We start from the raw sequence: 21,822 nt of genomic DNA on the forward strand, positions 1-21,822 counted from the left end.
GCAGGGAATGCAGCACGGGGCCTGTCCCCTCTAGGGGGCACTGGCTCCCATCCGGCCCCAGGGCAGGGACTGGCTGGCTCAGGGGGGTGGGGAATGGGGCACGGGGCCTGTCCCCTCCAGGGGGCGCTGGCTCCCACCTGGCAGCAGGTGCCCTACATCGTTTCTATTCTGGGGCACATGCATGCCGAGTTTGTTGGGTCTCAGCCCTGCTCCCAGGTGCCCCTGGGGCATGATCCCCCCCCCCCACACACACACACACACCCCACCGGGAGAGAGGCCAAGGTCCACATGGGCCTTTGATACAGAGCCCCTTGTGCCCCTGGGTAAGGACTGGGGGGAGCTATGTGGGGGGGGGTCTGTGGGGGGGGGCGGGGTAGATAATGGCTGCCTCTTGGAGGGGGGGCTGTCTTTGGATGCAGTTGTGGCCCCTAGTGGCAGGAAATCGCAGTTTCTGCCCCCCCTCCCTTGCTCCACCTTTCTTGTGGTAGAGCGAATGAAACCATCTCTGGGAAGTGGGACCCCCCGCCAGCACCCCAGGGGGCAGTGAGTCTAGGGGGGCTCTCAGCTGAGGGATGGGCTCCCCAGGGACCTTCATGGTCTGGTTTGGAGCTGTCCCATCCTTGCCCACGGGGGGGGGGGGAGGCGATTGGGGGCAGCTGGGGGCCTGCAGCAAGTGCATGGGGGGAGGGGTATGTCTATGTGACCAGACCCCCAACTTGGCTGGTGCCCCTCACTCCCGACCCGCAGCCCCTGCTAGCTCAGTCCTGGGCTCCCCCATCTCTGCAGGTGCCCCTCACTCCCGACCCGCAGCCCCTGCTAGCTCAGTCCTGGGCTCCCCCATCTCTGCAGGTGCCCCTCACTCCCGACCCGCAGCCCCCGCTAGCCTAGCGCTCGCTCGCTCTCTCTCACCTGCTACCTCAGAGCTCAGACTTTCGGCACCATCCGTCCCAACTCCTGGGATGAGTCAAAACTTGCCCCCTGGGCGTAACTGGCCGCTACTTCCTCATTGTGCAACACGGCGACACCGTCGGAAACCTGCTGCGGAAATTACAGCACCCGGGTGTCACAGAGTATGGGGGACTCAGGGCCCTGCACCCCCGGCGTCCTGCGATTCACCATGACTCTCAGCCAGCCAGTAAAGCAGAAGGTTTATTTAGACGACAGGAACATAGTCCAAGACAGGTCTTGCAGGCACAGACAACAGGACCCCCTCAGTTAGGTCCATCTTGGGGTCCCAGGGCACCCCAGCCCCCTTGGGAGGTCAGAGCCCTGTCTCCCTCCCAGCCACATCACCAGCCAGCCCTGAGACTCTGCCTTCAGCGACCCCTCCCACAGCCTTTGTTCAGTTTCCCGGGCAAAGGTGTCACCTGGCCTCTAACCCCTTCCTGGGTTCTCATGTTACATGCTCAGGTATTCTCCGTCGGTCAGTCTCCCATTCCCCAATGCAGACTATCCTAGCCACACTCCCCTGTCAGCATTCACAGACCACAGTAAGAACAGTCCCAGTTCGTCACATCACCTGCTGCAGAAATTACAGCACCCGGGTCAATGCGCAGGGTGTGCACCAGGGGGCGCCCTCCCCCACAGGGGTCATTGACCCCCACTGAGCCCCCGGCTCCCTGCAGCCCAGCGCCCCCCCCGCCGAGCCCCCTGCTCCGCCCCCTGCAGCCCAGCGCCCCCTGTCGAGCCCCCCGCCTCCTGCAGCCCAACGCCCCCGCCGAGCCCCCTGCCCCACCCCCCGCAGCGCCCCCGCCCCCTGCCGAGCCCCCCTCCCCACTCCCTGCAGCCCAGCGCCCCCCGCCGAGCCCCCCTCCCCACTCCCTGCAGCCCCCCGCCGAGCCCCCCTCCCCACCCCCTGCAGCCCAGCGCCCCCTGTCGAGCCCCCCTCCCTGCAGCCCAGCGCCCCCCGCCGAGCCCCCAGCCTGCGGCACAGCGCCCCCTAGCGGCGTGCTGGGGCATTGGGGCAGCCCTGCCTGCTGGGGAGCTGCAGTGGCAGGCGGCGGGCAGCAGGGGGCGGTCTGACCCCAGGCTGAGCCAGAGACAATCCAACCCCGGGCTGTGAGATTGCTGGGGCGGGGGAGATGCTGGCCACGGTCCCATGTGAACAGGGAGCCCAGAGCACCATGGACGTGCCTGGGAGCCCAGCCAGCCCTGGGGGGGAGCTGCGGCTAACGCCAGGTCTGGGGGTGGGGGAAGGGGTCACGCAGACCTGGGGGTGGGGCGGGCACCAGGAATCCAGGGAAGTGGAGGCTGCAGCAGACACGTCTTTGCGTCTGGAACCGGGTGGGGGAACCCAGGGAGTGGAGATGGGGGAAGAGAGGGTGAGGGCAGAGCCCTGCCCGTGCCCCTCACTCCCGACCCGCAGCCCCTGCAAGCCCAGCTCTGCCCCCCCAGCTCTGCCGGTGCCCCTCACTCCCGACCCCCAGCCCCTGCTAGCCCAGCTCTGCCCCCCCCAGCTCTGGCAGTGCCCCTCACTCCCGACCCGCAGTCCCCATTGCACATCTGAGACTGTTATATTACAATGACTGTTCATATTTGGCCACTGACCTTAGTACTTAGAAGGGAGAGCGCCCCCCGTCCCGCTCCCCGCAGCCCAGCGTCCCCCGCCGGGCCCCCCACCCCGCTCCCCGCAGCCCAGCGCCCCCCACCGCCCCCTGCCGAGCCCCCCGCCCGGCTCCCCGCAGCCCAGCGCCCTCTAGCGCCAAAGGGCCCGGCCCTGACAGCCGGGGAGGGCGCCCCTGTAAGACCAGTCCCCGGGTCCATCCATCGGGCTGGTTCCAGCGGAGCCAACACGTTCCGTAGCAGTGGGGGAGTTTATTGGGGGGGGTTAGTCTGTCTCTTTAAATATGGAAATGAGCCAAAGAGGCCACGCCCATTTCATGCTAAACTGGCCCAGATTGGGAGGGGCGGGGCGGTCGCGGGCGACTCCTGATTGGCTGGAAAGTTTCTTTTCAGGCTGGAGTTTTGGCAGGACCTTTTTGTCTGTCTCTCTCACTGGGTCCTTCCCCCCCGGCACCCCGCCCCCCCAGCGCACCCCTTCCCGATCCTCCCATAACTCCTCCCTCGCAGCACCCCGCCCCCAGAAGCCCCCCCTCCGCAACTCCTTCTCCCCCTCCTGGAATCCCCCCGCTTTCTGCGCCCCCCACATCCCTCCCCATAAGCTCTGACCCCAACCCCCACCCACCCCCTCTTTCCCCAGCCCCCCCAACCCCGCTCCCCTCCCCCTGCCCCCTCCCTTCCTGCCCCCCCAACTCCGCCCTCCTCCCCGGTGCTGCCGACCCCGCCCTCCCCCCCTTCCCTCCCCCCCAGCCCTCCGGTCACTGCCTCGGGGCTCGCTGCGTCCCAGCTCCGGCCGGTCCCCGGCGCCAGCATGTCCCGCTCCGACGAGGTCAACCGGCTCACGGAGAGTGTCTATAGGGTGAGCCCCGCCGGCTCCCCCCCCCCGCCGGTCTCTTCCCTGTTCCCCCCTCCGGCTCCCCCCCCCCGCCGGTCCCTTCCTTGCCCCCCCGGCCGGCTCCCACCCCCCCGCCGGTCCCTTCCCTGCTGACCCCGCCAGCCTCCCCCCCGCCGGTCCCTTCCCACTCCCCCCTCCGGCTCCCCCCCCACCGGTCCCTTCCTTGCCCCCCCCCCCGCCTCCTTCTCTGCCCCCACTCCGGCCCCCTTTGCCTGCGCAGTTGGCCCCGGCCGCGCTCCCCCCCCACCTCCATCTCTCTCGCCAGGAGCTTTTCTCGGTTTCTCCCCTCCCCCCCCCCCCCCGCTGGAGCCCGGAGCCCCTTTGTTAGCCTGGCAGGGAAGAGTTTGGGGAAGTGTTTTGGGGAGGGGGGGTGACGGTGGAGGGTGCATATGGGGGGCTGGGTTCTGATCTCAGCGCCCCCTGGTTTCAATCCGGAGTCACCCTTGTTTGCAGCGGGGCCAGGTTCTGATCCCAGCTCCCCCTGGGGTCAATCCGGAGTCACCCCTGATTGCAGCGGGGCCAAGTTCTGACCTCAGCCCCCCAGCTCCATCCAAAGGCTTTTCACTGTGGAGATCAGGATTCCCCCTGGCGCTTTGACCCGTTCCTATTCGGCAGGGAACGAAGGGGAAAAACGAACCCACAAACGCTGGGGCGAGGGAGAGGGTCGGGGGGATGGTTTCCTGCCCATGTCACTGGCGGGTTCATTTGGTGTCCACGGGGAGCATCAGGCGCTGGGATCTCGGCTCCCTTCTATCCATCCAGCCATCCTCCCACACACCCCTCCATCCCCATCTGCACCCCTCCATCCCCAATCTAATCGCTCCGTCCTCCCCCCAGTTACGCCAGCCACGGCTCTGGCCCTGGGACCCCTCCTTCCCTCCCCCTCCATGCAGCCCCCAGGACGGGATCTGATCCCCAAAGGGCTGGTGTGCCGAGCACTGTGGGAGGGGCTGCACCTTGTGTGGTTCCCCCCCACCCCGAGTCCTGCCAGCCCCTGTCCCAGCTGACCAGGAGCCCGGGGGATTAGATTCGGGGGGGGGGGGGCGCTGCAATTTCTGGCTGGATCAGATTCTTTCAAAAGGCTAATTCGTTCCCGGGGAAACGGCCTGTGGGAGCTGAGAGAAATCGGGCTGGGCTCCAGACGCCTCTCGGATCCGCTCCCCCCCCCCCCCCGAGCCTGGGGGCCAGGAAACAGCCCCTGCTCAGGGCCCCCCGCTACACCCCTCTGGCTCCAGTGTTTCCATGAGGCGGATCAGTCCATCTGTCCGTCCTCACCCCTGCGTCTACAAGTCTAGCGATAGCTACATGACCTAGTTTGTTATTGTAGGGCCTACGTAGGCTGCTTTGCCATTGTAGGGTTGCTTGGGAACCCAGGAGTCCTGGCTCCCAGCCCCCCCAATCACTAGACTCCCTTCCCCTCCCAGAGCCAGGGAGAGAACCCAGGAGTCCTGGCTCCCCCTCCCTCGCGGGGACAGTCTTTGCGCCCGACCCGCTGTCCCCAAAGCCATCGGGCTGAGCCGACTGATCCAGGCTGAGCCGGCGCTGGGCTACCGTGTGTCGGGTGGGGAAGGGCTGGCAGCCGGCCGCAGCCCAGCGCCCGGGACCTCCGCTCCAGCCAGGCGCCCTCCTGCTGGGGCAGCCGGGCCGGGCCTGGCACGAGATGCCCTCAGCGGCCCCGTCTGCCACCTGCTGGGGATTAGGGGCCCCAGAGCCCCGGGGCTCAGTATAGTGTCTGTCCCTCCCCTCTCCGTCCGTCCCTCCCCCCCACCCCCCATCATCTGTCCATTCATCTTCACCCCCCCACCCCTCTGTCCGTCCATCCCTCCCCCCACCCACCATCATCTGTCCATCCATCTTCACCCCCCCACCCCTCTGTCCGCCCATCCCCCCACCCCTCTGTCCATCCGTACGTCCACCCCCCTCCCCTCTATCCAGCTGTCCGTCCGTCCCTCCCCCCCCCCATCATCTGTCCATCCATCTTCACCCCCCCACCCCTCTGTCCGTCCATCCCCCCACCCCTCTGTCCATCCGTACGTCCACCCCCCTCCCCTCTATCCAGCTGTCCGTCCATCCCTCCCCCCCACCCCCCATCATCTGTCCATCCATCTTCACACACCCCCATCTGTCCATCCGTCCCCCCCACCCCTCTGTCCGTCCCCCCACCCCTCTATCCATCCGTACGTCCACCCCCCACCCCTCTAGCCATCCATCCCCACACACCTCCTCATTTGTCCCTCTCTCCGTCCATCCACCTGTCTGTCCATCCCCATACTCACCCCTCCACCCACTGCTCCGTCTGTCTGTCCCCATATGTGCTCCATCCGTCCGTCCGTCCATCCCCATTCCCATCCATCCCGCTCCACACACTCCCTGGATCCGTCCCTCGCTCCCCCTCCTAGCACCCCAGTCACCCCTCCAAGTGTCACGTTGCTTAGGAATAAAATATCTTGGTGTCCTACAATGTAAATCTTCAAAAACAAGGAGTCTGGTGGCACCTTAAAGACTAACCGATTTATTTGGGCATAAGCTTTCGTGTGTGAAAAACCCACTTCTTCAAATGCAAATACAATGTAAATCCTGCCACCCCCAACCCAGGCTACCCAGCTCCCGCGCCCCACCACAGAGGGGTCGCACCCTGGTGTCGGGTGAGGGGTCCCCGTAAACCCAGCCCACGCACCCCACCCTAGAGGGGCTGCATCCTGGCACCAGCCAATGGGTTCGTGTATATCCAACCCCCGTGCCCCACCCCAGAGGGGCCATGTCCCAGCACGGGGCAAGGGGTCCCCATATACCCAGCCCCTGCGCCCCACCCCAGAAGGGCCATGTCCCAGTGCCGGGCGAGGGGTCCCCGTATACCCAGCCCCCTCCCCCACCCCAGAGGGGCTGCATCCCGGCACTGGCCAATGGGTTCCTGTATACCCAGCCCCCACGCCCCACCCCAGAGGGGCCGGGTCCCAGCATGGGGCGAGGGATATACCCTGCGCCCCACCCCAGAGGGGCTGCGTCCCAGTGCTAGGCGAGGGGTCACCGGATAACCAGCCCCCTGCCCCAACCCTCCTGGTATCCGCCCTCCCCTTGTGCCCCCCCCCATGGTATCCTGTCCCCCCCGTCCCAGAGGGGTTGGGGCCCCATCCCAGCGCCAGGTGACAGCACGAGCACTGTGGAGCTGTGATCACCCCCCTGTTTGGTGCAGGTGATTCTGGACCAGTTCAACCCCGGCCTGAGGAGTTTTGTCACGATGGGGAAGAGTTACCAACGAGCGCTCTCAGGTAAACCGTGATTTCCCCACGGACCCCCCAGCCCATCCCTGCCCTGGGGCCGGATGGGAGCCAGTGCCCCCTAGAGGGGACAGGCCCCGCGCCCCATTCCCCACCCCCTGAGCCAGCCAGTCCCTGCCCTGGGGCCAGATGGGAGCCGGCGCCCCCTAGAGGGGAAAGGCCCCTGTCACGGAGTCCCCGGGCGATGCTCTGGAACTGCTCCCCACAAAGCCAGTCAGGACTTTGGGGAGCCTCCTCTCCCATGGAGCAGACTGTCTTCAGGGCAAGAAGCTCACACGGCTTCACCTTCCTGGGTCTGACCTTGGAGCATTCAGCATATGCCCCTCCGTGTGCTTCCCACAGTGAATCCACCCAGGTGGGGTCCTGGGGAAGCCAGAGGGTCCTGCACCCCCACTTCGCAGTCAGACGTGACTCTCAGCCAGCCAGTAAAACAGAGGTTTATTAGGTGACAAGAACACGGTCTAAAACAGAGCTTGTAGGTACAGCGGCGAATGGGACCCCTCGGCCGGGTCCATTCTGGGGCCCAGCGAGCCAGACACCCCCGTCTGCCCTCACTTCCTGTCCCCAGCCAGCCCCAAACTGAAACCCCCTCCAGCCTCTCCTCTCTGGCCTTTGTCTCTTTCCCGGGCCAGGAGGTCACCTGATCTCTTTGTTCACCTTTAGCTATTCCCTTGCAGGGGGGAAGGGCCCCGGCCATTTGTTGCCAGGATACAGAGTGTCGGCCATTTATGCACTCCGGAGACTTAAGAAATGCATAGGGGAAACTGAGGCACCCACACAGTATTCAGAGGAAACATTAAGAACAGTCCCACTTGCGTCACAGCCCCGTGCCCCATTTCCCGCCCCCCTGAGCCAGCCAGTCCCTGCCTTGGGGCCGGATGGGAGCTGGCGCCCCCTAGAGGGGAAAGGCCCCATGTCCCATTCCCTGCCCCCCTGAGCCAGCCAGTCCCTGCCCTGGGGCCGGATGGGAGCCGGCGCCCCCTAGAGGGGAAAGGCCCCGTGTCAATCACTCCCTCGTGTGCTCTCTCTCCCGGCAGGGGTGACCGTAGCGGCCAAGGGTTATTTCGACGCCCTGGTGAAGCTGGGGGAATTGGCCAGTGACAGCCAAGGGTCCAAGGAACTGGGTAGGTGATGCCTGGGACAGAGGGCTGGGAGGGGGGAGGGGGCTGGGCCGTCTGCTCCAGGTCAGATCCACGGGCCCATCTACCCCGGTATCCTGCCTCCTCCCTGCCCCCGGATCAGAGCTATGGGCCCAGGGCCCCTGGCATCCCGCCCCCCACCCCACCCCCCAGATCTCCGTGCTGGGGGGTTCCTGCTGCAGGAAGATGTTGTTTTCCTGCTGGAAGCCAGGATTTCCTCCCATCTCCACTCCCCCATCCGGGGCGGGGCCGGCCTTGCAGACTGTGTGGGGGCAGGGGAGTGTATCCGTGTCCTGAGAATTCCCCCCCCCCTCCCGCCACTACCATAGCTCAAGGCCCAGCCGTCCCCCTTCGCCTTGCCTAGCAACCCCCACCCCCAGGTTCCAGTTTTAACCCTTCACGGCCTGGGGGGCCAGCTCCCCCCCACACACTCTGCTGCCAGGGCCTAAATTTCCCCTCCCCCAGGGTGTGACCTGCCTGGGGGGTGGGAAGGGGGAGTTGAGAGGCTGGGGGGGCTCAAAGAGGAGGTGGGGGTGGAGTGAGGGGGGCTGAAGGGGGGATTGTGTCCCTCTGCCTCTGGGGGAGGGGGCCGTGGTGCACATTGGGGTTGTGTGCATGTGGGGCAGTGCATGCAGGGGTGAGCAGCGTGTGAACCGGGGTGGGGGAGTGTAGCAGGTGGTGAGTGTCTGGGAATTTGGAGAGGGGATTGTGGGTGTGCAAATTGTGGCAGGTGTGTGCAGGTTGTGGGAGGGGTGTGTGGAGGGGTGTGCGCAGATGGCGGGAACCGGAAAGCGGGTGTGTGCAGATGGGCAGAGTGCGAGTTGTAGGGCAGTGTGGGAGTGACCGCGGGGAGCCCCCACATTGTGTGACTGGCTGTGGGGGGGAGCCGGCCCTGCTCGCCAAGGCTAATGTGATAGTGCCGGGCGTGTGCGGGCGATGTGTGTTAACAGGTGGGGGGCCCTGCTCACACGCGTGTGGGAAAGGTAAGCCTGGCCCCGGGTGAGGGGGGGCAGATGGGACCAGGGGATTATGGGATGGATTAACACCCCCCCACACACACACACACACACCTGTCATTTCCCCGTCCCCCAGGGGACACCCTGTTCCAGATGGCCGAGGTGCATCGCCAGATCCAGGTGCAGCTGGAGGAAACTGTAAGTATCTCCCCTCCCCCCCGGCATCACGTTATCCCTCCCCCCCCCCCCCAGTTACCCTCCCCAGCCCCCAGCTAGCTCCCCACCTCCCCAAAACCCTGGGGCGCCTCCCACCCGCCCTCGCTGCCTTCTCAGCTCCCCCCACGAGACCCCCCCCCCCCCGCACCCAGAACTGCTCATTCACGGAGAACAGTTTGGGGGGGGGGATGGGACCCTGCGTTCTCAGCTGGGGAGGGGGGGATGGGATACCATGGGGGGCACAAGGGGAGAGGGGATACCGGGGGGTTGGGGTGACATGAGGGGGGGATATCATGGGGGAGATGTACTGGGGGGGAGGGGATCCCTTGTTCACTGTCCCCCTCTCACCCCCCCACTCTGTTCCTCCCCCGCCCCCCTAGCTGAAGCTTTTCCACTCGGAGCTGCTGGCCCAGCTGGAGCAGAAACTGGAGCTGGATGTCAAGTACCTGCTGGTGAGAGCCCCCCGTGCGGTTCCCTCTAGCCCTGCGGGGGGGGCCCCGGTCCGGTGCCTGCTGCCCCCCTGTGCCCACCAGCCCCCCTGCACCCAGCCCAGCGCCCGACTCCCCTCAGCTTGGTGCCTGTGCCCCCATCCACCCAGACCCCCCCATGTACTCCCCATTTTCCCCTTTCCAATTTCCCACCCCCACTAAAGTCTTTGGCCCATTGTGGCTGTGAAACGGGTTTGCCAGCTCCCTGCCTCAGTTTCTCCAATTGCACCATTCATAAGTTCAGACACAGATTGAGGTCCCTGTCACACTGGGTGTTGCGTGCGCGCACACCCCCCCACCCCCCGTGACTGAGATGTGGGGGGGGTCCCCGTCACGCTGCATAGAACCCCCTCTGACTGAGATCTGGGGGGGGGTCCCTGTCGTACTGGACGTTGCACAGACCGAGCTGGCCCTGCTTAGGGTCCTGGGGAGTCCCATTCTCTCTCCCCCCAGCCCCGTCCCCGGGGCGAGCTGACCCCCCCCCCCCCCCCACCGCTCTCTGGCACCCCCGCAGGCCACCCTGAAGAAGTACCAGAGTGAGCACCGGGCCAAGGCGGAGGCCATTGAGAAGTGCCAGGCCGAGCTGAAGAAACTGCGCAAGAAATGCCAGAGCAGCAAGAACCCCCAGAAATACGGGGACCGCGAGGTGCAGGTGAGGGGGAGAGTGGGGCTGGGGGGGGCTTGAGGCGCAGGGGACGGGGGGGCTGCAGGGGGAGGGTCTCCCGGGGGTGGGGACTAGGAGGTGCTGGGGAGGGTAAATCTGGTGGGGGGCACTTAATCTGGGAGCAAGGTCTGGAATAGGAGTCTGGAATAGAGCCGCCCCGAACATGTCCGCACATGAGCCCAACACGCTAAAACACGGGGAAACGCTAACACGCATGGCGCACATGGTGTTCCCAGGCTGGAATGGGGTAGACGTGTAATGTACACGCCAATGCGCAGTACATACGTGACAGACACCCACACCCAGGCACATGCATGGGTACACAGGCACTGGGAAAAGCCTCTATACCTCCAGGGCTGGCCGACCGGGGGGAGAGGGGGGCAGAAAGGACCCCAGGCTGCAACCCCCCGTCTCCTCAGCCCCCCAAGGGCCCCTGGCAGCGAGGGGCAGAGCTTGGGAAAACAATGGGATCGGCCAGGCTCCCGCAGGAGACACGGGGCCGTCATGTCCGGCCGGAAACCGCAGCAGGATATCAGCGCCGGAGGCGGGGGGAGGCCGGGGCAGCTTGGGAGCTCCCCCGCCCCGCTCCCTGTGGCGCCCCCGGCGGGTAGAGGCGGGCGTTGCTGTCTTGGGAACGGTGGCTCGGGGCGCGGGCGGGATCGGGGCCCCGAGGGGCTCGCGGCTCCGAAGGGTTTTAACATTCTTTGGCCAGCTGGTGCCTGGGACCCTAATCTCCATAAGGGGCTTTGGATGGATGGACTGGGGGGGGGAGGGGACATATGCTGGGGGGGCACCCACACGGGGTGTGGGGGGAGACACAATTGGGGGATGCGGAGTGGAATAGTTTCTGGCAGGTGTCTCCTGCCCCTCCCCACGTAGTTCTCTGCCCCCCCCGCCTCTGCTCAAGGGTCTCCTCCCCCCCCGCACTCCCTCCCCTCCCCTCCATTAGCATGTCAGGCGCCTGCTCCTTCCCCTCCCCCCCGCCCGCTCCCCGCCTTGGCTCTGGAAGGCCCCCCTTTGTCGGCACCCATTGCCTGGGGAACCATTACTTCGGGGTCACGGCCCCCATTCTACAGGCTGCCAGGGGGAGGGGGGGAAGTGGGGCAGGCAAGGGGGGGTGGTGGTAACCCTTCCCCCCCACCAGGGCCTGCTATGGGGAGGGGGGAAGGGGAGCGTGTGTGGGGGGGTGTTAACCCTTCCCCCGCCAAATCCAATGTGGAATGTCAGGGTCTGATGTGGGGGTGTTGGGGTCCAATGTGGGGTGTCAGGGTCTGATGTGGGGGTGTTATTTGGGGTCCAATGTGGCGTGTCAGGGTCTGATGTGGGGGTGTTGGGGTCCAATGTGGCATGTCAGGGTCTGATGTGGGGGGCTATTTGGGGTTTGATATGGGGTGTCAGGCCAATATGGGGGGATTATCTGTGGTCGGATCCAGGGTTGGTATCTAGGCCCAGCTCTGAAGTGGTGAGGTCTGATATTGGGGTGACTCCCCCCCCATGCTCTGATGCCCCCTTGGGACTCTTTTCTCCCCCCCGCCCCCCCCCCCCCCAGTACGTAGAGGTGATGAGTGCCAAGCAGAGCGAGCTGGACCGTTTTGTGGCGGAGGGATACAAGGCTGCTCTGACCGAGGAGCGCCGCCGGTACTCGTTCCTGGTGGATCGCCAGTGCGCTGTGTCCAAGCACTTCAGTGCCTACTATGCCAAGGTGAGCTGCCCGCCCCATATCCCTCCGCCCCTGTGGGATCCCTCCATCCCCTGGGGAGGGAGCACGCACACCCCATATCCCTCCGCCCTGTATCCTTCCACCTGCTGGGGAGGGGGCCGCACGCCCCGTATCCTTCCACTCCATATCCCTCCATCCCGTATCCTTCCATCCATTGGGGAGGGGGCTGCACACCCCGTATCCTTCCACCCCGTATCCTTCCACCCCATATCCCTCCGCCCTGTATCCTTCCATCCGCTGGGGAGGGGGCTGCACACCCCGTATCCTTCCACCCCATATCCCTCCGCCCTGTATCCTTCCACCTGCTGGGGAGGGGGCTGCACACCCCGTATCCGCACGCCCTGTATCCTTCCACCCTGTATCCCTCCGCCTGCTGGGTAGAGGTCACGCACTTCCCGTATCCTTCCATCCTGTATCCCTCCGCCCCCACAAAGAGCCCCCTAGTGGGACGTCACCTGCATCCTTCCATCTTGTGGGCCCCACCAGAGCGGGGGGGTACCTGGTGGGGGGCAGTGCGGACGAGTCCCCAGAGGGCAGCACAGGCCCCATGTTAGGGGGATGTGGGGGAGTGGTGTAGTTCCTATGGGGCCCTGGTTGGGGGTCGCGCTGTGGACTGGGTGCGGGGGAAGTGGGAGCCCTGTGGAGGGTGGGGGCTCCCCTGGCTGGGCATGTGGCGCAGTCTAGTGCCCCCCCTCACCCATCTCTGCCCCCCGCCCCGCAGGTGAAGGAGCTGCTGGGGGCCAAGCTGCCCGGCTGGCAGCAGTCCTGCGTCCAACCCACCCGCCTGCCCGACCGCGCTCTGGCCCTGGTGAAGCAGACGGCCAACAGCCCTGCCGCGCCCGCCATCTCCGACCCGCTGCCCGCCCCCCAGCCCCTGGAGGTGCCCTCCGAGCTGGCACCCCTGCTGGGGGGCGGGGGGCTGGCCCTCAACCACGTATGTCTCTGCCCACGGGGGATGGGGAGGGGCGCCATTGCCAGAGGGTGGGGCCCCTCGGGAGAGACCCGGACTCCTGGGTCCCCTTCCCGACAGGGATGGTGACTTGGGCACTACGGGAGAGGGGTAGGGTCCCCCTGGCACTGACCCGGACTCCTGGGTCCAATCCAGAAGGGCAGAGCCCCTGGAACGGCGACTCAGACACCTGGGTCCGTTTTCCAAGGGCAGAGCCCATGGGAGGGTGACCCGGAAACCTGGGTCCCCAAACCCAACTAGGAGGGTGACGCTGATCCCCAGTGAGCAGAGCCCCTCCCCCCTGCCCCCCGTCTCTCCCTCCGCAGCGCGTCTCACTGCAGGAAGCGACTCCGCTCCCCAACGGCGACTCTCACCGCACCCGGGGCTCCCGTGACCTGGGGCACCCGCCCGCCAGCGAGCCCCTCACCGTCCCGCTAGGCCTGCCGGCCCCGCAGCCCGCACCAGCCACGCAGACCCCCCCTCCGCCCAGGGCCAGCGACGGCTACTCCTGTACCCTGCCCATCCCCCGCAAAGCCTCCGCGGAGACCCGCCTCGCCACGCTCAGTAAGTGCCCGCCGGTGCCCCTCACTCCCAACCCGCAGCCCCTGCTAGCCCAGCCCTGGGCTCCCCTCAGCCCTGCCGGTGCCTCTCACTCCCGACCCGCAGCCCCTCCTAGCCCAGCCCTGGGCTCCCCTCAGCCCTGCCGGTGCCCCTCACTCCCAACCCGCAGCCCCTGCTAGCCCAGCCCTGGGCTCCCCTCAGCCCTGCCGGTGCCTCTCACTCCCGACCCGCAGCCCCTCCTAGCCCAGCCCTGGGCTCCCCTCAGCCCTGCCGGTGCCCCTCACTCCTGACCCGCAGCCCCCTGCTCGCCCAGCCCTGGGCTCCCCTCAGCCCTACCGGTGCCCCTCACTCCCGACCTGCAGCCCCTGCTCGCCCAGCCCTGGGCTCCCCTCAGCCCTGCCGATGCCCCTCACTCCCGACCCGCAGCCCCTGCTAGCCCAGCCCTGGGCTCCCCCCAGCCCTGCCGGTGCCCCTCACTCCCGACCCGCAGCCCCTGCAAGCCCAGCCCTGGTCTGTGCTGGCCTGCTCCGACATGTTTGCTGCTGGAGCTGAGCCTGACTGGCTCGTCCCCCGTGTGACCCCAGATGGGGGCATCCCAGCCCTCACTACTTTCCAGCCTCCCTGGCACATGATGCAGGCTCTGTGGGGGAGTTGTTGGGGGGGGGAGGGTGACCCCATTCTGGGGGGAAGCAGCCCCCCCCACCCCCCCAGGTCTGGGCGACTTGCCCAGCCTAAGCCAATTAAGAGTCCAGCGCTGAGCGGCTTGTTCCGATTTCGTATCCTGGACTGACCCGGCCGGGGCTGGGACAGGATTGGGGAGGGAAGGGGGGGTTCTGCGGGTTCCTGGCCAGTCACACAGAACCCCCCCCCCCCGAGATCTCCTCTCCCCCCCCAATCCAGCTTTTATCTCTACCCCTGGTTCCCCTCCTCTGAGCTCCCCCAGGCCCTCTCGTGTCTACCCCCGGGACACCCCAAGGCCCCCCGATGCCCTCCTCTAAGACCCCCCCACATATCCCCCGTGTGCCCCTTTCTCAGTCTCTTGGCCCCTTTCCAGGGGCAGGAAGGGGGGGCAATCCCCAGCCTGACTCTCCCTTCTCTCCCCCCCCCCCCCCAGCAGAGAACAGGACCCTGCCGCGGGTCGGGGTGCTGGCCGAGCGGCGCCGGGTCCAGGCCGTGTTCTCCCACGCGGCCGGCGAGAGCAGCACCCTGCTCAACTTCCAGGAGGGCGACGTCATCGCGCTGCTGGTGGCCGAGGCCCGGGACGGCTGGCACTACGGGGAGAATGAGGCCACGTGCATGTGAGCCCCTCCCGCCTGCGCTAACCACTAGCCCCCCCTCCTCTCCCACAGCTGGGAGAGAACCCAGGAGTCCTGGCTCCCAGCCCCCACTCCGCTCCTCTCCTCCCCTTCCACTTCCGCAGCCGGGGAGAGAACCCAGGAGTCCTGGCTCTCAGCCCCCCCTCCCCTCCTCTCCCACAGCTGGGAGAGAACCCAGGAGTCCTGGCTCCCACCCCCCCTCCTCTCCTCTCCTCCCCTTCCACTTCCGCAGCCGGGGAGAGAACCCTGGACTCCTGGCTCCCAGCCCCCACTCCGCTCCCTTCCCCTCCCACAGCCGGGGAGAGAACCCAGGAGTCCTGGCTCTCAGCCCCCCCTCCCCTCCTCTCCCACAGCCAGGGAGAGAACCCAGGAGTCCTGGCTCCCAGCCTCCCTCCCCCACTAGACCCCCCCTCCCCTCTCAGAGCCGGGCATGATGGATCCGGGCTCCTGGGTTCCAAGTCCCCGGTCCAGATCTGGGTCCCGGCAGGGCCCTCGCTGGGCTCTCTGGGGCTGTGAACTCAGCCGCCCCCTGGGGGGAGGGTCCGGGCGTGTCTCCATCCTGCCTGACCTCTGCTCCTTCCACCCCCAGGAAAGGCTGGTTCCCCTTCTCATACACCCGGCCCGTCCCCCCTGCCGAGACCCCCGAGAAACCCCACGGCAGGTGAGCTGGGGGCTGCGCGTGCCCCGTGGTGGGAGGGGGGAGGAGGAATAGGGGGTGACAGATGGAGGAGGCGGGGCTGGGACTGGGGGGGCAGGGGGCTGGGAGAGGATGTGGGGGCCAGGCAGTGGTACTGAGTTGGGGGGAAGGGGTGGGGGGATGGGGCAAGGTAGAGGGAGGGGAGCAGAGCGGGATGGAGGGGTGCTGAGCTGGTAGCAGGATGCGGGGCACAGAGAGGGGGAGATTGGGGCCAGGGTGGGGGGAGTATGGGGGGCACTGTGTAGCTCCAGGGCCTCGTTTTAACCCCATCTCTCCCCCGCCCCCAGTTTTCCCCTGAGCAAACTCAACAGCAGCAGCACGGGGACCCTGGACAAAGTGGGGTGCGTGGCCCCCAGCCCGGAGGCGGGTCACGGGGGGGCCACCTTGCGCTACGCCCCCTCCCCCCGCTCCAGCACCTTCCGCCAGCGCCCCTATAGCATGATGAACCCCGACCTGTCACAGGTGAGTTGGGGGAGGAGCTTCCAGGCGAGCGCCCCCCCACTGGCTGGATCCTGGGGTCCCTCGGCTCTTCTCGGGGCACAGCTTCTCCCCCCCCGTCTCTCCTCCTGAGGCCTGGAGCCTGCTGCCCAGCCCTGGGCGCGCCCCACCCTCGAGACTCCCCACCCACCCCCCCGGCACTCAGCCACGCCTCCAGGGTGCTAGCCCAGCCGGGGGGCCCGTAGCCTCGGGAGCCGTTCCATTGCAATGGCCGGGCACTTCACGTCAATGACCCTCCGTTGGTGGCGCTTTGCCTGCCCACCCCCGGGGTGCCAGGCTGGCCGGGGGCACAGGGGGCCGGCAGCATGGCACGGAGACAGGGAGCGAATTGGTCGGTTGTCCAGCGCCCCCAAATTACCACCAAGGGGGCCCCACTGAGGAACCCCCCACCCCGTCCTCCTGCAATCCCCACCACCAGCTGCCACCTGGGGGCAAGTGTGGGCATTGCAGGGCCAGCCTGGTGATCGCCACGTGCCCCACCCCCTGTGGGCCCCCCCTCCGTCTCACCCTCCGGCTAATGTGATTCTCTCCTTCCTCTTCCCAGTTAGCGAACGAATTTGGGAGCCACCCGAACTCCTCCCCATCCAGGTGAGAGCAGCGAGGTCCGCGCCCTGGGGCCCCCACCCCGGGTCTCTAAACCTAGGATTCTCCCCCCTCAATGGCCCTAGTGCCACATTCACCCCCCCCCCCCAGCCCCCCAGCCATCAGAATAACCTCCCCCTCCGGGCACTAGCACCCAGATTTATGTCCCCCCCCTTCAGCTCCCACTGAGGCCCCATGAACCGTGCCCTCTCTCTCCCCAACCCAGGTCTAACCCCTTCGCTCACGTCAGGCTGAAGCGGACGGTGACCAACGACCGCTCGGCCCCGCTGATCCAGTGAGGCCCCGGGCTCCCGCCGATCGTCCCCCGGGGGAGAGATGCCAGGAGCCCCCCGCTCGGGAAGGACTGGGGAACTGGCGGGGGGCCTCCCCCCCCATGCAGCCCGCGGCTCCCTCTAGTGGCTGCTTTGCAGAAGAGCATCCCAACAGCCGGGCTCGGGCCGTATCACGCAGCGGGAGGGTTCGGGGTTCGAATCCCGCCGGCGATGCCTGGAGTGGGGGGAGCAGGAATGGAGCTGGGCCCCGGGGAGCCACAGGGTGGGGGAAGGGAGGGGGAGAGGCTGCCCCCCGAGATAGAAATGCCTCCTGAGGGCTCTGCTATGGGTTACGTGTGTATCTGTCCGTCCCCCCTTGCACCCCTCTGTCGTCCCCCTACACACATCCATCCCCTCTGCACTCCTCTGTCTGCCCCCATGCCCCCCTCTATCCGTCTGTCCTGTGCACACATCCGTCCCCCTGCCAACCCCTCTACCCATCGGTCCCAGCTCCCCCAGGGGGGCTGCTACGCCCTAGCTTTTCACCAGGCCTTCGGAGGAGCCCGAGGCCCCGCCCTTCCCCCCTGGGCTCCAGCCCCCCTGCTTCCCCCTGGGAGCTCTGCCCAGCCGACCCGCCAGAGCCAGCCGCCTGGGGGATCCCCTCATCCCCTGCAGGGCCCCCCGGTAGCGCTGCCCGGATGTGGGGAGTCCAGAGGTTCGCCATCCACTACTGCCTCGGGCCATTGTCCCTGCTGGGTTCCTGGCCGGAGCGTCCCCTCCTCAGGGGGGTGAATTGCCCCGCGGCAGGTGGCATGTAACCGGGGCAGGTGGCTAACGGGAGGCCGGTTTTTAAGCCTGGCTTCCGTGCCAGGCCAACGGGGTGAAACTCGAGGGCAGAGCAGAAGGCGCCCAGAGGTGGGTGAAGGCGGGTCGGTGGGGAAGGGAAATCCCTGTCTCGCCCAGCGGCTGGAATCTGAGGGGGCAACCGACGTGTGGCCAAGGGGGTGGGTGGGTCTAGCGTCCTTGAACAAGGCTCTGAAGCAAAGCCAGCTAGGCCCAGGGGGAAGGGGGTGGTTAAAAGACAGGGGACAAAGGGGAAAGGGGCAGTTTTCAGACCGGAGAGCGGTAGATGGGGGGGCCCCCAGGGTCTGGGCTGGGCAGCGTACTCAGAAAGGCAAACGGGGCGGACGCTGAGCAAACACTTGCAGACGAGACAAACTGACTCCGGCTCGTTAAGTCCAAAGCGCCCGGCGAAGAGCCCCCAAAAGATCTCACCGAACAGGGGGACTGGGCCTTGAAACGTGGGGTTGAGAAACGTGACGCTGGAAACCGTCATCCCAGCCGGACCTACGCCAGGAAGGGATCTAGATGAGCAGGTACCACCCGAGACCGAGATGGCGGAGTCGGGATCATTCGCTGCAAACGGCAGGTAACAGGAGGTTAGGAACCGTGAGGAAACGGGGGGAGAATCGGACAGACAACACCCTAGTGCCGCTCTATCAACCCAGGGCGCGCCCACCCCTTGAGTACGGCGGGCGGTTCGGGTCGCCCCAGCTCCAAACAGATCTGTTGGCGTTGGGAAAGGTGTGGAGAAGGTCAGAGAAATGATGCGGGGGTGGAACAGCTTCTGGCTGAGGAGAGACGAAAAGGACGGGCACCGTTCAGAGACGGCGAAGGGGGATGTGAGAGAGGGCTGTGAAATCGGGACGGGGATGGAGACGGGGAACGGGGAAGTGCAAGTTACCCCTTCACGTGAGGTGAGAACCAGGGCTCAGCCGATGAAATGAAAACAAACCGACGGCAGCACCGTCAACCTGGGGAACTCCCTGCCGGGGAATGCTGGGAAGGGCGAAAGTCGAACGGGGTTCGAGAGTGGGTCCAGCACTGGTGGTCACGGGGGCAACCCAGGCTCTGGGTGTCCCTAAACCTCTGCCGGCCCGAAGCCAGGAGCGGCCGATGGGGGTGCTCACGCGACAGTCGCCCTGTTCTGTTCATTCTCCGTGATGCAGCAGGCCCCGGCCACTGGCAGCGACAAGCCACTGGGCCAGCGGGACCCTGGGTTGGCCCCAGCGTGACTGTTCTTCCCTGATCCTCGGGGGCCCGTTGGCTGTGTCGTTCCTCCGTCAATCAGGGTCGCTTCCAGCTGCCTCTTTAACACCCTGTTCACTCCACCCCCCGCGGTCCATGGCCCCACCCCCATGAGGCCAGCTCTGTCCCGAGAGCAGCTTTGTAACCCTTCAGCCCCCACGGGGGAGCCGTGCAAAGCACAGAGGGAAACTGAGGCAAATATGGGCCTCAAAAATATTACAGCAAATTTCCACTTCCTAATGCCATCCATCAATACGATTTTAGGTATGTGTCCATCCATCCCTCCACATCCCCTCTATCCATCCATCCATCCCCCAACCCCTGTATCTATCCATCCATCTTCCCCCCCTTACCCCTCCATCCATCCCCCAAGCCCTGTATCTATCCATCCATCTTCCCCCCGTACTCCCTCTATCCATCCATCCCCCAAGCCCTGTATCTGTCCATCCATCTTCCCTCCGTACCCCCTCTATCCATCCCCCAACCCCTCTGTCTATCCATCTGTTCATCCCCTGCCCCTCTATCTATCCATCTCCCCCACACACACCCCATCCATCCATCCCCCCACACCTCGTATCTATCCATTTGTCCATCCCCTGCCCCTCTATCCATCCATCCATCTTCCCCCACACCTCCTGTATATATCTAACCAGCCATCCCCCAACTCCTGTATCTATCTAACTATCCATCCATCCCTTCTTCCACACCCCCTCTATCCATCTTCCCCCCCATCCATCCCCCAACCCCTGTATCTATCTAACTATCTATCCATTCCTTCTTCCACACCCCCCTCTATCCATCCCTCCCAGCACACCCCGAACAGCTGTCTGTCTGTCCACCACCCATAGCTCTGTCCATTATGTGTCCACCTCCCCTCCCCCCCTTTGCTCTATGTCCAGCCCTCTCCTGCTGACACAAGTTGCCTGGGGTGGGAACAACCCCGGACACCCTGAAAAGTGCCTTGTCTGTTCCCAGCCCCACAGCTGGGCTACCTGCGGGGGGTGCGCTGAGCTCTATAACCCCTCTTCTGTCCCCCCGCCGCCAGACTATGGCTGGAGGATGCTGTATTCAGAACTATATCAAATAGAACCATGGATGCTCCGCCCCATGGGAGTGCAGCGCCCCCTGCTGGACACATGGGGGGCGCAGCACCAGGCTGTGAGCTGGGGGGGGGGGGAGGGCTCTGTTACAGCCTTGATGTGACGGTGGGAATTACACCTAGACTGATACTAAACTGTGTGTGTGTGCAGCTGTCTGTGGCGCCCCCTGCTGGAGGGGCCGGGCCCTGCGCTCTGGGTGTGTCCCTGGCGCCCCCTGCTGGAGGGGTCGGGCCCTGCGCTCTTTATGTGTGTGTCCCTGGCGCCCCCTGCTGGAGGGGCTGGGCCCTGCGCTCTTTATGTGTGTGTCTCTGGTGCCCCCTGCTGGAGGGTCTGGGCCCTGCGCTCTGGGTGGGTACAGGGGGCGCTGGGGCAAGCCCTTCTGTAGCTTGGACAATGCTGCCTCTGACCCCAATATTAATAAAGTTTAATTTAAATCCCTGCCTGAGGCCTCACTGAACACGGGGGGAGCCCGTCTCGTCCCTTCTACCCGCTCTGTTTGTCCCTGCATGCATCCTTCCAGCCATCCCCCCCATGTACCCCACACCTCCCCCCCACGTACCCGCTCCATCCCGCTAGCCCATACAACGCAGCACTCGACCCCTCCATCTGTTGCCCCACATCCTCCCCCACACACACCTCGCTCCCCCAAACCCCACCGCCATCCATGTGTCTAGCCTCCCCCATGACTCGCTGGCTCGAGGGTAGAAGACACTTGGGTTTTAATATTCACTCTTTTTTAATCTCTTTGTTCATTTTGGCAAATCGGGAGCAGGCCGAAGGCGGCGCCGGGCGAGACGCCAGGCGTCTCCCCGTGCCCACGTATTTACAGACCTGGCCTTGTTTGGCAGCTGCCTGGCGGGGGGGGGGGGGGGGCTTGGTTCTTGGGGGGGCAGGTGGATTCCCCCCCCCCCTTAATGACAAACTGATCCAGAAACATGTGCTGGAGGATGCCGGTGAAATCCAGGCCCACTTCTGACACAGGCTAGATAGGGCTGGGCGAGGGGGCGGGGCACCGGGGTAGAGGGACCCATAGATCTGATCCAGGGGGGCAGGGAGGGGGACCGGACACCAGGGTAGAGGGACCCGACACGGGGGTAGAGGAACCTATGGGTCTGATCCAGGGTGGCAGGGAGGGGGGCTGGACACTGGGGTAGAGGGACCCATGGGTCTGATCTGGGAGGGAGGGGGCAGGATACTGGGTAGATGTGCCCCCTATGTTCCATTCCTTGCCCCACTGAGCGAGCCAGTCCGTCACCCTGGGCCCAGATGGGAGCTGGTGGCCCCTAGAGGGGAAAGGCCCCTTGCTTAACCCCATGCAACCCCAATGGGCCAAAGGCAGGGGGTGGGCCCCCAGGACTAGAAAATACAGCCAGTGACCCTCCCCTGCAACAGGCTCTGTAACCTCCCCCCCCCCCGACTCCATCAGGTTCCCAGTATAAACCAGTGATGCCCCCCCCTCCAGTGCCGGTAATAACCCAGCAGCCACCTGCACCAGCCCAGGGTCTCCGCTCGGCCCCCAGTACCAACCAGTGAGCGTCAGACCTTTTAGACAAACCTTCTTCCTGCCCCCCCCCACCTTCATTCCCCCTCCCCGCTGAATCCCGGGGCCCCAGCTGATCGCCAGCTGCAGGGGGTGGGGGCTCCATCCTCAGTGCACATCCTGGGGGGGGGCACAAAGGTGTCTGGATAACGATGCCCCCCCCCCTTGTCCATCTGTCCATCCGTCAGGCGGCGTCTGGTGCCAAGAGGGGGAAGCTGGCGGCAGCTTTGGGGCCTACATTCCACAGCGGGGGGGCAAGGCTGGTTGGGGGGAGCCCCCCATTGCTGATGAGTTACGGGGCGTT

General features: G+C 65.8%; 1 protein-coding gene across 1 annotated transcript; it reads left to right on the forward strand.

Annotated features, from left to right (window-relative positions):
- The first annotated feature begins 3,370 nt into the window (after positions 1-3,370).
- LOC135893033 (brain-specific angiogenesis inhibitor 1-associated protein 2-like) lies at positions 3,371-16,817 on the forward strand. Its single transcript, XM_065420820.1, has 14 exons — positions 3,371-3,418; positions 6,648-6,723; positions 7,770-7,856; positions 8,964-9,025; positions 9,424-9,495; positions 10,046-10,183; positions 11,745-11,897; positions 12,637-12,849; positions 13,191-13,428; positions 14,540-14,723; positions 15,331-15,402; positions 15,726-15,900; positions 16,481-16,524; positions 16,745-16,817. The coding sequence occupies exons 1-14, from the start codon at positions 3,371-3,373 to the stop codon at positions 16,815-16,817; spliced, it is 1,635 nt and encodes a 544-aa protein (XP_065276892.1).
- The last annotated feature ends 5,005 nt before the right edge of the window (positions 16,818-21,822 follow it).

Source organism: Emys orbicularis, chromosome 21 (genome assembly GCF_028017835.1).
Source record: "Emys orbicularis isolate rEmyOrb1 chromosome 21, rEmyOrb1.hap1, whole genome shotgun sequence".
NCBI lineage: Eukaryota > Metazoa > Chordata > Testudines > Emydidae > Emys > Emys orbicularis.

Coding starts and splice junctions, on each gene's coding strand:
- LOC135893033 (XM_065420820.1), top strand. CDS start 3,371: ATGTCCCGCTCCGACGAGGTCAACCGGCTCACGGAGAGTGTCTATAGG. Junction 7,857..8,963: donor CCAAGGGTCCAAGGAACTGG/GTAGGTGATGCC, acceptor CCCGTCCCCCAG/GGGACACCCTGTTCCAGATG. Junction 15,403..15,725: donor CCCGAGAAACCCCACGGCAG/GTGAGCTGGGGG, acceptor CCCCGCCCCCAG/TTTTCCCCTGAGCAAACTCA.